At 33.6% G+C, this 18198-nt stretch overlaps 1 protein-coding gene across 6 annotated transcripts in view; it reads left to right on the top strand.

Moving 5' to 3' along the window:
• The window catches only part of PCDH11X (protocadherin 11 X-linked), a 717733-nt gene that overhangs the window by 502367 nt on the left and 197168 nt on the right, over positions 1–18198 (top strand). For all 6 annotated transcript variants that reach the window (XM_060086712.1, XM_060086711.1, XM_060086710.1 and 3 more), the window contains one exon: positions 15719–15917. In XM_060086712.1, the coding sequence (XP_059942695.1) occupies positions 15719–15917 (199 nt within the window). The remainder of the gene's footprint in view (positions 1–15718; positions 15918–18198) is intronic.

Genomic DNA, 18198 nt, shown 5'->3' with positions numbered 1-18198 from the left:
AACGACTCTTCAAGAAGAGGGCATCACTGAGAGGATCCTAAAACACAGGGGTGAAGCTGAAACACCTCCATGTACAACAGAGACCAAAACAGACTGCATTTGAAGGATAAGAGAAGCAGCTACATGACTGCATTGTCCCTCACCCAGGACAGTATGGCTCCACTCAGAGAAGTCTCACTTGATCCTATTTTTCTTCCAGTGGGAAAAGAGAACCAGGGGACAACCAAGTACTTTCAGCATCATGGGTCACTCTTCAGAAGCCCCTAATTAGATCTCACATCATGGGATTGCAGGGAAATCTGCAAGCTTCAACCACTGTGAATATGACTATGATGGTAGACTGGAGGCAGGAGTGGGGTGGGAGGTGTGGTTGCGACAAAAAGCACAAGGGTCTTGGCAGATAGAGTTCATATCTGCAGTACTTAAGTAGTAATTCCAACCAACAGCTTTGCTCAAATGTAGAAACAAGTGAAGGTGCATTCTGACCAGGGAACTCAGCAGGCTGCAGATATGCCTGATTCACATCATCAAATGAGGAATTTTGTTGGCCCTAGAGCCCAGCTTGCCAATGCCCAGGCGAGGAGCTGGATCACAGACCCACTCACTGTGGAGAGTGTTTTCCAGCCCCATCTGACCAGAAAGTCTGGCAATAACTCCTGGAAGCATTGTGGCCCAGTGGCACTAAAGCTGAGAAGGAGGCAAGCAAAGCTGATTACCCCCAGAGCAAAGTCAGTACCAGGTGTGGAGCATTCTCAGGCTATGCACAGGTTGGGGGATGAATTCACAGACAGTGCTGGGGAGGATGTGGAGAAAAGGGAACCTTTGTGCACTGTTGGTGAGATTGTAAATTGGTACAAGCAATATGGAAAACTGTATAAAGCATCCTCAAAAAATTAAAAATAGAATTCCACTTCAGGGAATATATCCAAAGGAAAATAAAACACTAACTGGAAAAGATAGCCACACCCTCGTGTTCATAACAACATTATTTCCAATAGCAAAGACCTGGAAACAACTAACTTGCTCATCAACAGATGAATGGATAAAGAGGTTTTCGTACACAATAGAATATCATTCAGCCAAGAAAAAAAAGAGGAAATCCTACCATTTGTGACAAAAGGCATTATGCTCAGTGAAATAATTCGGACAGAGAAAGACAAATACTGTTAGGTGTCACTTATATGTAGAATCTAATAAAAATAATTTTAAATCCCCACCAAACTCATAGAAAAAGAGGAAAAAGAGGTAAGATTTTTTTGTTTGTTTGTTTGTTTTTTTGCGGTACACGGGCCTCTCACTGTTGTGGCCTCTCCCGTTGTGGAGCACAGGCTCTGGACATGCAGGCTCAGCAGCCATGGCTCATGGGCCTAGCCACTCTGCGGCATGTGGGATCTTCCCAGACCGGGGCATGAAACCGTGTCCCCTGCATCGGCAGGCGGACTCTCAACCACTGCGCCACCAGGGAAGCCTTTTTTTTTTTTTTTTTTAAGAAGTAAGATTTGTGGTTACCAGAGTCATGGGTTAGGGGGAGGGAATTGGAGGAAGGTGGTCAAAAGTTACAAACATCTAGTTATAAGATAAATAAGTACTGGGGATGTAATGTACAACATGATAACTATAGTTAATACCACTCTGTACTATATAGAAAAGTTGTTAAGAGAGTAGGTCCCGAGAGTTCTCATCACAAGGAGGATTTTTTTTCTGCTTTCTTTTCTTTTTATTGTATCTATAAGAGAAGATGGATGTTAGCTGAACCTCTTGTGGTAATCATTTCACAATATATGAAAATCAAACCATCATGCTGCAAGCTTAAACATATATAGTGATATATGTCAATTATTTCTCAATAAAGCTGGGAAAAAAAAGTGAATTCACTGATAAACTCTCCCCTTCTAGGTTAGGTATTGCTTGATTTAGTAACTATTAGTAAACTATTAAACAAGTGATAAAGTGGACTTAGCTGTAATTACTTCTTATTTATAGCAGAAACAAAGTAGCTTGAAACTGCTGTAATTTCTTATTTTTTCTTTTTTTACTAACTGAGATCTTAAATGATTTCCTTTGGTTTTTACTTTTAGTTTTAGTTGGACATTTTTCTCGTGCAGCTCCTTCTTCATGAATTGATCCAACACTCTTAGTGGATTCTGTCTCAGTTGTTAGATAAAAGAGTAAAAGATACTTCCATTTAAAACATTGTATCAACTGATTAAGGTGTTAACAACTTTTATCTGGACCAATTACCATTTACTTTTCAATTACTAGATTAAGAGACTGCTTCTGGTAGAATTCAAATAAATTAAACAGTTGGGGAACAACAGGTCTACTGTGTGTGTCTGTTCTTGAAAGTACTTACATTTGAAATGAGTTGTAAGAGAGCTACAGCTTATAATGTATAGATTCCAGTGCAGGATGTTTAGTGAGTTTTAGAAATAAATGAACATCACAGTGGAAAAGAACACAGTCTAAGAAACACTAAATTTTTACCATCCTTTTTGTGACCACTAATTAAACAATGCCTTGCCTGTATCTAATACTAACTAACACTGATTATGCTGATACTATTCAAATATCCAGGGAGAATATGTTTATACTCCTGATGGTGTTCTTAATTTTTATAATGGATGTGTGTGCTATCTATCACCAAGTGTTGAATTTCACCAATTTCACAGTCTCACACTGGGCCTTTTCATCCCTTGAATCTGTCAACTCAGTGGCAGTTTTAATGCAATATATTTTAATTTTGCAAAAAGATATTGCAGAATAAATGATAGCTCAAGCTGAATAGTACCCTGCACGGAGTTTAAGGGTAACTGAAAATTAAGAGTAAGGTACCCAGAGTGAAAAACATCTGTCTCAAAGTGCACTGTGGGGCTTCCCTGGTGGCACAGTGGTTGAGAATCTGCCTGCCAATGCAGGGAACACGGGTTCATGCCCCAGTCCAGGAAGATCCCACATGCCGTGGAGTGGCTAGGCCCGTGAGCCATGGCTGCTGAGCCTGCGTGTCCGGAGCCTGTGCTCTGCAATGGGCGAGGCCACAACAGTGAGAGGCCCACGTACTGCAAAAAAAAATATATATATATATATATATATATATTGTGCTGTGACTAATGGAGACACTGAGCTACCTCTTTTTCCTTATAATGCCATATATGTGGTATTAGTAGTATTGGTATATTGGAATTACTCATAATACTTAACATTGATAAGACAGTATGTACCATGTAAATTTTTTAAATTTATTTTTTATTAAAGTATAGTTGAATTATAATGTTATGTTAATTACTGCTGTACAGCAAAGTGACTCAGTTTGAATGAAGATAGAGAATGACAAAACAAGTCAGGAAAATCTTGATCTTAATCATGTATAGAACTGAGAACAGAGCCTGGTTTTTCTTATGGTACTGTTATAGGAAATGGCTTGTAAATGCAGTGAGACTCAGATTTCTCTTCCATTTAGTTAAATCATGGAAGCAATTTTAAGTTAAAATTGCTTCCTTGATTGTTGCAAACTTACTTCAATTTATGTTTAAAATCTTCTGTATTTTCTCACTCAACTCTTTCATATTCCTGTAGTACATATTTCATTATTGTCCTTTTTCCCTCTCTATATATATATCAAAAATTTTTTAAAAGCTCTCTAAAATCAGATTGATTTCCTATTTTCAGTCAATATCATATGATAATGAGAGAGCAGTGGTAATTTAGAACAATAAGATGTTATTATTAAAAATAGCATATGAGATTATTTTAAGCTGATATATTGTAGTTAAAGAGGAAATAAGAATTAGGTTGATTATATGACCATTTTATAATTTATTATACTATCACATTTGCAGAAATATTTTCAAATATGTATTTGCTAGTCAAAATCAACTTATCACTAATAATTGAGGCCATGGATAATTGAGAATCTTCAAAAAAATGTATGGACCCAAAATATTTCTTAGGTTCAGTTCTGGTGTTCTAGTATCCTAGGAATGTTGTGAATATTTGTTAAGGAGATTTAAGGGAATTTTAATTCTAAACATAATAATATTTTTAAAGAAACCATATTTCCAGGGCTTCCCTGGTGGCGCAGTGGTTGAGAGTCTGCCTGCCGATGCAGGGGACACGGGTTCGTGCCCCAGTCCGGGAGGATCCCACATGCCGCAGAGTGGCTGGGCCCGTGAGCCATGGCCACTGAGCCTGTGCGTCTGGAGCCTGTGCTCCGCAACGGGAGAGGCCACAACAGTGAGTGGCCTGCGTACTGCAAAAAAACAAAACAAAACAAAAAAAACATATTTCCATAGTATTAATCAGAGTTAGTTGATAATGTATTTTCACTAGTTTCTATTATGTTGCAAGATAACCTAGAAAATCTACATAAGACATATAAACTTTTTGCCTAGTATAGTATTCTTAGAGCTCTATAGAGTTCATTTATTGAATATTTATTTCCATTTATTTGTATATGAATGCTTTCACTGTTAGTATGTATGACTGCATATATATATATATATATATATATATATATATATGTAAAATACATTTACATTTAACTTTAAATAAATATCATACATTTCTATGTACACTAGTTGACTAAGTAATTTCAGAGATAAATATCTAACTCTTCTGGGATATCTAATGTAACTTTGACTTATCTATTGTCATTTCATTTTCAAAGGTTAATAATGAGGTGTTTTGATTCTTTTGAGTTTTTTATTCCAGATTTTAAATCCTAAGGATGTGTGTGTGTGTGTGTGTGTGTGTGTGTGTGAGTGTGTTTTGAAATAAAACTTTTTTTTTACTTTTTGGTGAAGCAGTTGCCACTTACATTTATTCATGTTTCTGTCCCTTGCACTTAGCACAGTATGTAGTACATTGTTGACATTTAACAAATGCTTTTGGAATTTAATTGGATAGGATGTTTAAAATGATAATTCATATCACTATGTATGCATAGTGATTCAGATCATATTTATTCATATTTAAAGTGTGTATGAAAATAAACTATTTTCCAAAAGGGCTATCAAATTGAATTATCAGTAACCATCTTGAAATTATAAGTATCCTAGTAATTTTTGTTAATGTTAATGTTAATCCATGGGAGAGAAAACTTGGATGTGATTTCTTCATAAAATAATGGCAGCACAAAATTTTTAAAAAGAGATTAAAAAATAAAAGCTCCTAAATATTTGGGATTATTAAATACCAAATTAAGCATGCACATTTTATAGAGTTCACTTTCTTGTGAATCTTTCTGTGTACGTTTTTGAGAATTAGCTTAAATTTACATTTATTTTAAATTATTATTACTTTAAACAATATAGCCAATAGTATTTAGCTAAAATAATCTCAGTTTGAAGTTTTTGCTTATCAATACTTGTTTAAATGACTTTTAATATGTCATATTTGTTAAAATTAATTTTAAAAATAACTCCAGGGACTTCCTTGGCAGTCCAGTGGTTAAGACTCCACATTTCCACTGCAGGGGGCATGGATTCAATCCCTGTTCTCGGGACTAAGATCCCACATGCCACGTGGCAAGGCCAAAAATCAATCAATCAATCAATCAATAAAATAACTCCAGAAGGAAAATAAGACATATTGATGCACTTGGATTTGTGAAAAACATGTTGTATGTATGTGTGTGTGTGTGTGTGTATCTTGTGTAACTTCAAGATTATCTCTGTTTTGTCTTCCTCTTGCCTATTATGTCTGAGGTCATATTTTTAAATTTAAACATCACAACAAATTTTTTTGAGTTATCATTTAGATCAGAGTAAAATCTTCTATATAATGCACCATAAATAGACTTTTCCAACTTGTTTTTAAAACCAGTTGTGAGTGAACAATTCTCTTTAATTTGAATTTATCCCATTTCTTATGACCAACTTCTAAACTTAGAGTTAAACATTTTACCATCAAGTTACTTGTCTTATTTTCTCAAGGGGTGTAATTATTTTGTTTTATTACTACAACAAAATTTGAATAGGTTCATAGATATGCTACTTTAGAGGAACATGAAAACTAACCTAACTTAAACTAAACACACTGAACAGATTTGAAGATTTGCTGCTTCATGAAACTATTGGACCAAAAATATCCAGCAGCAAATTACAGCATATAATATAATATATATACAGCAAATTCATCTTTCAATAATAGAGTTACATTAATTATTTTGTACCATATTTCCATCAGGAAGCTGTAAAGGATGTTAAGTTGCCTGGTTGCCAGTGGTTGCTATGTGAAGGTGAAGTCTTGATTAGCAAAATATTTTCCAGGGGCTGATGTCAAATGGAAGCAAATCTTAGGGGTTTGCTACATTGTTTCCCTGTCAGTAAAAGAAATAGTATTTGGTTCACTTAACTCTTTTCAGTATTACTTTTTGGAAAAGAAAATAAAAATAAATCTCTTTACTTATTTATGGCAATAACTTAATGCTCCAATATTTTTAACTTTAGTATTCTGTCTGAATTTAAACATTATTACCTAATGGTATTTCCTAAAGTGTCACCAGTTCTTGACCTTTATGTCATTTACTTATGGGTCACTTACCTTTTACTCAAAGATTTAAAAATATGTCCAAAATCATCCTTTTTAAAACAGATCATTTATCAGTAATGTTGGGAATCAGTAATAGAAAAAACTTTCAGGCACCCAAGGAAATAGTCTATATAATTTCTAAGTACAACTATAATTATTGTATGTGTTGATCGCTTACTGAAGAATTGTCAGGGCATGCATGGAAAGCACTAAAAGACATTATTGCAAAATCTCATAGGAACTTCAGAGATCTAGAGATAACACTCCTCATTTAACATTGTAAAATATGACCTACTGTATTTTGTAGGATCTAATCTTTTCAATTTGTGTATCTTAAACCAAATTGTAGAATGCACTTTAAGAATAAGTACTTTTGGAAGATTTATTGAATTTGAACATTAATTAAATTCAGTATTGGGCCTGGAGTTCTTATATTCAGTTCAGAGTATTATAAATGAAGTTGTCTCAACACCAGAGAGCTTAAAGTGCTTCTAAGTACAAATATATTTTAGCAACATTTTTTCCTCCATGGCATCAAATTCATATATTTAATTTTAACAGTTGTATCATTGAAGTTGTCTTCTGTGTCAATAAAAGCAGAATTTTGTATTATAAAGACTGCACCAAATAATAACTTATGCTTATTAAATCAAATTGTATTATTTTTTATCATTCATACATACATATAAACTGAAAATATGGTTTAATATTTATAATACCATTGGAATTATCTTTGTTTTTGTTCAGAACAATACTGCATGTTAGCATGATCAAGTTATAGAGAGATAATTTTATATCTATGAAGTTTCTCACACATATATACACACACACACACACTATCATCATTTTATGCCATGGTCACCTCTATGTTAATAATGTCATAGGTATATCGTATGTATCATTCATCAAAAATGAACAAGAACATTTCCTGAATGCAAAAGGAAATGTCTCATATAAAAATTATGAAATAATGGCTAATTAGACTACAGTCTGACATTAGAATCCCATTATTCTAATGACTCAATTTATTTTAAAATGTCAAATTGTCTATTCAAAAATATTTAGAAAATTTAAGTAGGACTCCTTGTTTTCCTTTTTGTCCCCTTGAAATTATAGTCAAGGGATTATATAATGCAACATCTGAGTCCTACCTTAGACCCACTGAATCAGAATATTTGAGGGTTGGATCCTAGGAAACTGCATTACTAACACATCAACTAGGTGATTTGTACGCACCTAGTGTTTTCTAAACCACGGAATAGCTGGTTGCATTAGCTGGCTAGCAATTTTACCAAAATTGAATGCCGTTTTCTCCCTAATTCCCAAATACAATGAAAGGCAACAAAAGTAATATTACAATAGGTTCAAATAATGTATTTAAGGTAAACACATAAGATTGATTTGAGGGTTTTGGGTTAGGAAACAAAATATTTCACTAGTTTCTATTTCATCCTCAATGTAGATATATTTTAGAAATATGTGTATATAACTTTTATAAAGCAATGAAAAGGATAGTGCCATATCAATTTTCCCTTGGGACAGTAGCATAATAATTGTTTTCACCTTTTTAACTTGTAGATCACTCTGAGGTTATTTTTAATACCATTTGTGTGTGTGTGTGTGTGTGTGGGTGTGGGTGTGTGTGATAAATGGAATATAGGGGTGTTCTTGTTTGTATGTAAAATAAATAGAGGGAGGTCTGCTTTTAAAAAAAAAATATCTGTATAAAGAGTTGCACAATAAAAGAGTACAGTAATACTACAGATACTAATACTTTGCAATTATTCTTCCTTCCACCTCAACTATATTCACCCCTACATTGCTTACTGCTACCTTCCATCACTGTTGCTAGAAGATGCAGTTATTTTAATTTACTCTTTGATTACCAATGGGAATTATAGAACGCCAAATATTTTTTAAAGAGTAACAAGAGTTCAAAGGAAATATTGGATTGGTCTTTTTTTTTTTTTTTTGTGGTACGCAAGCCTCTCACTGTTGTGGCCTCTCCCCTTGTGGAGCACAGGTTCTGGATGCGCAGGCTCAGCAGCCATGGCTCACAGCCCCAGCCTCTCCGCGGCACACAGGATCCTCCCAGACTGGGGCACGAACCCGTGTCCTCTGTATCAGCAGGCGGACTCCCAACCACTGCGCCACCAGGGAAGCCTGAAATATTGGTCTTTTAATCTCATATGTTTTCAGGATGTGACCCATTTTACCTGAGTAGCAGTTGTTTTTGATGTGCTCTGATGAGTACCAGGTAAAGAAGATGAAGTTAAACATGCTTTATGTACACTTGAAAGGGTCTAAAACAAACAGGTTACCAATGTTTGGTACAATGCAATAAAAAAATTACCACCATGCAAGCTGATGTGCACAGTCTTCAGTTTTATTAGGAAAATTTTCTAGGTCATTTTAATTTTTAAACTGGTATTTGATCACCATCACATAGCTTCTTGTTGTGATTTCTACTAACATTAAACAAGAGAATATTTTGTTCCAAGTGTTTATGCAATTAATGACAATGCCAGGTTTTTCATCTTTCACTGTATACTGCATGATTCCAACCTATATAATTCAAGTCAGAAACCATCTGTTGCTTGAATGACATTTGGTTTGTTTAAAATGCATCAATTAAGCAGACATGTTGTGTAACTACAGCAATGGAAGAGTTATTTTGCAAATATAAAAAGTCACACCAGAGACAAAACACTGCTCAAAACAAAACTTGTGGCTTCTGTCTTGGAAACACACTTTCAAACAATTTAACAACTTGAAAATATTAAATATTGACTAATATTATGAAAAATAAAATGGTTATTTGTATCATATGTGATCTATAAAGCCATCGTCTCCTAAGCCCACATTGTCACCAACAATAAAGTGGTAAATACTTAAGGTCTTATTTTGTTAATTACATAAATAAATTACATGGGTAAAAAGGAAAAGAGTAAAATGTAAACAGTCTGAAAATACTGTGTCAGGGATGAAAAATTTTCATTTACCCTCTCGGTTCTTCAAGCTGGTCTAAGAACTAAATTAACATGAGGCAGACTAACAGTAGAAAAATCATACAAAATTTACTAACATGTATACATGTGAGAGACTCAGAAGAACTGAGTAACTTGCCAAAATGGCTGCAGGCCTTACCTTAAATACCATCTCCAGCTAAAGACAAAAGAGGATGTTGGATGGGAGAGAGACAGTAATGGGAGATGACCAAGCACAGCACAGTAAACAAGAGTAAGGTTGTTATGCAAATTTAAGTCATTGAATTCTCCATTAATAAGAGTTTCTAAAGATTTAGTCCTCCTTCTTTTCCACGTACAGGGAGGGACATACCATTACAAATGGAGATTTCCCTTACAAATGTAAATGTTTCTTATAAAAGGGTAACTCCTACTTGGTTTTCAGTTTTTCCTGTGTCTACTGCTTAGAAAAGAACCGGCTTAAAAATATTAATATGCCAAAGAGACTTATTTCAGTGTGGCAAATACTGCTCCTCTACAGATGCCAAATTAAGTTGGAGATTTTAGCTTGGAATAGGAATATTAGTAGATGAGGCTTAACTATCTTCAAACACTGGAAGTCTTGTCATGTACAAGAATCACACTTATTCTATATAGCTACAGAAGACAGATCTAGTAATAATTGGTGGAAATTTCTCCTTCTGTCAATGTTTTTATTTCCAGCAGCTACCAAGAGTTCTATTACATTTTGAGCTGGAGAATCAAATAATCAAAGATATTAAAGTTAAATAAAAAAGCAGAGTAAGGCAGACATGATTCTGAGCATGAACTTACCTGTTAAATACTTTAGCAATTCACTTGCCTTTTTTTTTTTTTTTTTGTCTTTCTTACTTCCTGGCATGACTGTTTTTTGAATAGTTTGAGGTTACCAGATAACTGCTTCTGGACAATGAAAGTCCTATGATGATTTATATATTTAAATGTAAGTCACTAAATCTACATGTGGTTAGCACCAAAAAAAATGTAGAGATGTTTCATCTATTTTTTTTTAATTGATACTTGGGTTTTGTCTTAGAGACCATCATAATGGTCTGGTTTCAATTTTAATATCTGGTTTTAATTTTTGTACACATGCCAGTTTCAAAGCATGTTAAGTTTCAGTTTTGTTCTATTTTCATTGTTAGTCACACAATTGTAGTTTCTCAAACATTTGTAGATTCAAATTCACAAAACTCTGCCAATTGCCAATTTAACAATTCATCATGGTACCTATCTACAAATAGATTATTTCCATTTTGATTAAGCTGAAATGATTCATGACTCAAGGAAAGATGCCCTCAAGAAATGCCATGTAGTCTTCTGACTATCAAATGAATATGTCTGACAATTGCCAAAAATTAAATAAATAAAATAAAATTTAAAAAATTACCAAGTGCCATGAAAAAGATTCATGGTAAAATAGAGCTAAGAGAAGATCTGATTCTGGAGAAGATCATGAAGAACTTCCTGCATATGCTAGTAATAAGTTATGCTATTAAAAAAATAAAAGCCTTGAAGGGTAAACATTTCAGGAACATAATGTGAAAGGGAAAATGAGAAATTATACAGACCTTTCAAATTTTATGCAATGGAACCCTGAAAAAACAATCAGGAGAACTGATATATCCTGCAAGATGACTTGAGTTGGAAACGTAGGAGGTTTTATGACTACAAGTATAGGGTCAAATAGTAAAAGACTACTATAAAATATGCCATCTGGGAGTTTTTACACTGGGAATTATGAGCTGCAAGTGAGATATATGTGCTGACCACGTAATGCTGGTGAACATTTCAAGTTGAATTTCTAACAATTTTCACATTTAACTTTATAATATATTGAGTAATTATAAATTCTTTTGTAAAGAGGCAGGACCCATTGGAAAATGCAGATTACCTCTGACACTCAGAATGAAGCTGTTGATTATTATAGAATATGGGAGCTCAGAAGCTTAAACTGTGTTAATTTGATATCAAGAATGTTTTATATATGAATCAAAAACACTCTTGCATATGGTAATCTTTAAAAAATAATAACCCTACCTATGATTACCCTTTCTAATCAGAGTTCCTGGTGTTGGCAGTGAATCTAAGGTAGACTGGGTCAAGGTATATTAGAATTGGAGTCAGGGGGAATGCAAGGATGTATGATTAGTTTGAAAACTTTGACAGGTAATTCTAATGAGCCCTCTAGAACATGATACTCAAGCATTCAATAATGAGATTCACAGGCTGACCTATCTGTATGCAGCCTCTTTGCTGCCAGATTAACCTTTCTAAAATGCCACTTACATCATGTTATGGAAATGTAACAATATTCACCTGATATTTAGTATGTAATTATGCCTTCATGAGGTATAATGGACACAAGAATGTTGGGAATTTGATAGTTTGCCTGTAAATGATTAATCTAGGTGACACCAATATTATTTCTGAGAATTCATACATTTTGGAATTTTGATTGATTTGAGCTAAAAAGAAGGCATGTAGATTATAAGGAGAGGCTCTCTGTCGATTTTTCTCTTACTGGCAGGAAAATAACTAGCCTTTCAGTACAGACATTTATTCATGAATAATCCAGGATTTGTTTCCATCCTGTAAAGGCACCATTGCAATCAATAGATTGCTTTAATTTGAATGCCACAGCTTCCTAGAAGAGTAGCAGACAGACAAATTATGACATGGTCATTAACGTAATAGATCTTTTATACTGCACAGTAATCATTGTCAACACTTGAAAAAAGGAAATTATTTAGTCTTCTCTTTGAGAGACTTAAGAAATGATTTTCATGAAATAGTTAAAATTTCTAAATACACTGGATAAGAAAAATACCTCTGTATTTTGAATACCTCCGTATTATGAATCTGAGCAGAAAAGTGCCATCAGAGATTAAGGATTCATCCATTAAAAAGTAAAGGGCAAATGAGTTAAACCAGATTGTCAAAATTTGCTACAAAGGATTCATAAATTGTTAAGTTCATATAATTATTTTATGTTCAGTTCTATCTAGAAGTGTCACAAATTGCAAAATGCAAGCTTAAGTAGGAATCATTAAAGTAACCCTAGGAAAAAAATAGTTAGCTGTTTCTTTTCCCATTAAAAATTAAATTTTCAGAAGGCTTTTGAAACAATTTCTTAAAAATTAAATTCTAACAAATTCACCTAAGGAACTATTTCATGGAGATTTTATAAAATGATGGACAACTTAGTTAATCACGCATGCACCAATAAAGAGCCTCTTGTGAATTCACTGAATAAAGAAATAGAATATTACATTTAATCAATGATATTTGAATGCCTTCTATGGATTATAGAAATAGGTAAGAAAAATGCTTTAGACTGTAAACTTTGAAACTGTGAATTGAGAAAGAAATCAAATCCTCAGTATGCAGTTGAACTTCAGACTATTTTAAAATGATATAGAGCCATTAATGACCAAACAACATACCTTGGTTTCCACTTGAAACATTCTGATACTTGTTAAAGTTAATATAGACAAGAGAGTTTATTAATATGACTGTTTGAAATCTCAAAGGTGTATATGTAATAATGTCACGTATAAGAACTGCATTTCAGGAACAGGATGCTGGTGCTTGTGGTGTTTTACGGGCATTCAGGAAAGGACAAAAAACAGTTGTGTTCACTAAAGGGAGTCCTTACCAACCCATTTATTTCCTCTTATGTACCCTTAAGGGGATTCAATTTATGAGTATCAGGAGAGTTGGGAGTCAGTACGTGACCTGGTTAATTACAGATTCACTCTAGGACATTCCTTTGCAAGGGATTTTAGTTGTTACTAGTTACAGGTGTTATAGGATGGGATATCTTTTTGACTTAAATTGCCTTCTTCTTTTCTTGTAGATTAGCAATTGAACATAAAACTCCATTTCTCTTACATCTGGAAGTAATATATATATAGGTCCTACTTCTATCATTTGATAGAACTTTATCTTCTATTCACTGGCAATTTTAATTCTGTTATGGTATATGACTCCATGCTTAACTAGCACATGTTAAATTCTGGATTCATTTATTTTTGTCAGAAGTAATCATTTTCCTATATATAGATTCTTTTATCTAGGTCTAATACTTTAAAAAAGCTAAATGATAAAAATACTTGAAATATCTGACATATCTTAATAGAAAAATACTTCTTAACAGTTATACATTGTGGTAGAACAACTGTAAATTAGTTTCATGCTTAACTGGCTTTTTTTATATACAGTGACTTTTAAATTTAAGTGTTAAGTATTATTTTGACTTTAAGTTACATACAATAACAGACTGTTGATAAATGTCTACAATATAATGTTTCAGGCATTTTAAAATTCTGTTTTTCCAGTTCTTGAATTTTTAAAAGGTTTGTGAACATAAATGCTTATATCTTACTTGAAGTGACTGAAAACATATTCACAACTATAAGTAATTTTTGGAATTAAATGAGGTTTAACCTATAACTAAATGAGCTTATGACTTCTTAGAGAAAGAACAGTCAAATGCAGCTTTGCTGGACTGACAAAATTAGCTCACTGTGTCCTCACATGGCAGAAGGGGAGAGGGAGGTCTCTTGGGCTGCTTTTATAAGGACACTAATCCCATTAATGAGGGCTCCATCCTCGTAACCTAATCACTACCCAAAGACCCCACCTCCAAATGCTATTATGTTGTGGATTAGGTTTCAACATATGAATTTTGAGAGGACACAAACATACAGTCTATAGAAATATCAACATCTGAAGAAATGGCTGACTGTCAAGCCTGAACTTGTGAAAGTATATGCGCTCTGTCATGGAAATGTCTAGTACCTAATTACATGTACCCTTTGATATGTATAAAGTTCCTAAATAATTATCTCTAAATTACATCTTTCATGCTACTAGTAGTTAAATGTTTTAGTTGATCTATTGTTACATAGCAAACTATCCTTAATCTTTGGAGCATAAAACAAAAATCAATTGTACTTAACATTTTTTAGGTCAGGAATTTAGGTAGTGCACAGCAGAGATTGCTATCTCTGCTCACATTGACTGGTATCTCAAATGGAATGGCTCAAATATCTGGAGATGGTTGGGATGGATAACTCAAAGGACGCCATAAGCTATAATGTCCAGAATGGATTATTTACATACATATTTAGCACCTGATATCGATTGGTTGGAGCAGCTGGGACTCTCTGGTTATTGTATTGTACTTTCTTTTTATGGAGTTTTTCCACATGGGAAGCTTGAGCTTCCTCACAGTATGGCATTCTCCAAGTAGTCAGACTACTTTCAACTCAGCTGATTTTCCTGAATGAGTATTCTAAGGGAGCAAGGCAAAAACTGTGAGATTTGGTTACACAGGGCCTCTCCATATTCATTGTGATAGAAGACTACATAAGGGTCTGAATACTGAGACGTGAGGTCCATTGTCAGGGCTATCTTCAGAGACTAGCTACTACATGTAGCAATACCGCAAACAAAATTACTGCTACATCTGGTGGAGTTACCACACTATTGGATGTCATGAACCAAATCCTTCATCTTTATATGTTGGCATGTATAAGTTTTTTTTTTTATTTTGCTATAATTACTATCAGAGATGATCCCTATAGTTTGCTTTTATAATTATCCATACCAAGTAATTATTTTATTGTTTAGACTGTAGAATCGATTTAAATGAATTCCAATTCAAAATCTTGCCCCTAAGATTCTTTGAAAAGATGATTTGTAATTTTAATTTATAAGCCTACATGATTGAATAAATTTGTATTATTATTTACTGTTTCTGCCCACCAGAATCTTACAAATATAGCAGTAAATTTTCATTATATTTATTCAAGCTTATTATTCAAAAAATGAAATCTTGTCAAATTATAGTTAAATAAATCCATGTTCAAATGATGATCAGAATACCCAATGTGCTCAAATGTCAATATGGGTGACAGCCTCTTGATTTCAAACAAGTTAACTTTTATTTTGCAACTGGATGTGCCCTGTTAAAAAATATAATAAAAGCAATTCTACTGCCAGGTAAAGCAGGTTTGAACACAGAGCTGACTATTCACAAAAGCCTGAAATCATTCACAACTCAAGATAATATTAATGTGACTTCACTAGATAGCTGAAATAATACATTTTCTAAATTGGATGTATTAAGCAATTATTCAGATCATAGCTGAAACCTTGTAATTTTCTGTTTTTTTCAGTCCCAGCGACGTGTCACATTTCACCTACCAGAAGGCTCTCAGGAAAGCAGCAGTGATGGTGGACTAGGAGACCATGATACAGGCAGCCTTCTCAGCACATCCCATGCCTTGCCCCTTGGCTATCCTCAGGAGGAGTACTTTGATCATGTTGCACCCAACAACCGCACTGAAGGGGATGGCAACTCTGATCCTGAATCCAGTAAGTGATACCTTTCTAGTCCTGCAGTATAAACGGGCTTAATGTGTTTGAAAATCAAACAACTGTAGCCATAATAGCATTGGACATTTAATTATGTTAGTAACACATTTTCAAAAGGTAGAAACACAGAATTAGGTGGAAGGCATATATGCAGCAGTTTATCATTTTTGAAATATGTGATCACATCTACTTTGAAATTTACTATGAAATTTTAATAGTCATTTTGTTTAGACCTAGAGATTTCCATTTACCTATACATACATATGTATTTATATGTATATGATCAGCCAGTTTATTTTATTCATTTATTTCTGTACAGATAAAATATTTTTATAATTCATATAAAGTATTTTCTAGATGTTATTTTTAATTTTTAATAGAGATAAGAATCATAGACAATTAATTCTTTTTTGAGGACATAAGAGATCCCGACTCCAAGGTAGAAGAATTAGTCTGAGGTTTTCAATAATGTATTGAAACCACATGCCTTAAGCCATGTTACTGTTTAGAAAAACATTTAGATTTGGTCTCCAGACTGAAGGTATTAAAGGCTATATTTTGCACAATCCAAAGATGTTGAACTCTTGAAAAGGATCATGAAGTTGATACTAAATAGAGTTCATTAAATTTATTAACTTGAACATGTATCTTAGACATCACTACTTCCTCATAATTTTGGGAAATACAAAATTTGGTAAGGTTATACATATCTCAGAAGATTCTTGTATTTGAAGAATTATAATTTGCCTCAGATATGTTTTATGCACATAAAGCTGTGTAGGTCCAAAAGAGCATACCATATATGTGATAGAGAAGAGTCATAGGTATAATAAAAGAAGAAAAAAGAGACCACGTAACATACAAAATAAATATAAAATAGAAATTTTGTAAGGTATTTTGAGCATTATGGATTGTATGGATATATAATTTAAATAAACCTCCAGTTTTGAGAACAAAATGGCTTCCCCATCATTGTATTTTATTTATGTATTTATGTATTTATTTATTTATTTATCCCATCATTGTATTTTAATCCCTATTTTCTAAACTCAAAAAAATAAGGGAAATGTATTGGTTAAAGACCAGAATGTAATCTAAGACTAAGCATACAGAACCAATGACAGCATGACAAAATTTTTCTCTCTGCAAAAGTAGACACTGGATATTAAAGGTGTTTTCAATATAAACATTTTAGAGACATTTTAGACACCAAATTCAGAAAGTCCTAAACATCTATCTCTTTATTTAATTTTATACTTAAAACAATTTATCAGCATTCATTCTGAGGATGAAAATTTCTTCCATAATATGCAATGCTAATCTACCTTTCATTTACTTATGTATAACATGATATGGTGACTTCTGGTAGGAATGCATGGCTGTGACTATATCTTCTACTAAAATGAACTCAGAGCCAATTTCTAATAAGAATATGGTCATAAGTTACAAATATGCATTAAGCAAAGATATCTTTTTTCTTTTTTACTTCATAAATTATTATTGTAATTGTACGCTTATCACTGCCTTGTTAACAGATAGAAATATATAGATGAAATAAGCATCATTTTTATAAACTAGAGAGAATTGATTCCTTTGTGTATGACATGTGTTATTAAACCCCTTTCTTAGAGGATTGTATAGCAACAATTAAAGAATAAACTCAAAGTAAGCATCCACAGTGTGGATCTAACCCTGAAATAAATTTTCAAGCTGAATAAGACTAAGATGGTATATTATTGACAGTAATAGGGGCAGAATTGGTATGGGTTAGAATCTATTATAAAACATTTAAGGGGCTTCCCTGGTGGCGCAGTGCTTGAGAGTCCGCCTGCCGATGCAGGGGACACGGGTTCGTGCCCCAGTCCGGGAAGACCCCACATGCTGCGGAGCGGCTGGACCCGTGCACCATGGTCACTGAGCCTGCTCGGCCAGAGCCTGTGCTCTGCAATGGGAGAGGCCACAACAGTGAGAGGCCTGCGTACCACAAAAAAAAAAAAAAAAAAAAAAAATCCATTCTGTATAAGTCTAACAATATTTATGGGTTAATGTTTAAAGTTTATTTTTACTATGAGTCATATTAGCTACCTACTCTACCTCGGAACCAGAAACTTCCATCTAAACCAGGTTCCAAGAGATTTTTGTCCATTTTGGACAATAAAGGACCTTAATACAAGGGCAGAAGCACAATATTTCACTTTAAATAAAGTTCTATTATCTTAATATGGCATACTAGTGGGATTTTTAACATATACATGTGTATTTTGTTTTGATTAAGAAGGAA

This window comes from Mesoplodon densirostris, chromosome X, assembly GCF_025265405.1.
Source record: "Mesoplodon densirostris isolate mMesDen1 chromosome X, mMesDen1 primary haplotype, whole genome shotgun sequence".
In the NCBI taxonomy this organism is placed as follows: domain Eukaryota; kingdom Metazoa; phylum Chordata; class Mammalia; order Artiodactyla; family Ziphiidae; genus Mesoplodon; species Mesoplodon densirostris.
Note: the sequence above shows the minus strand (reverse complement) of the source record. Positions and strands in the feature narration are given on the sequence as shown.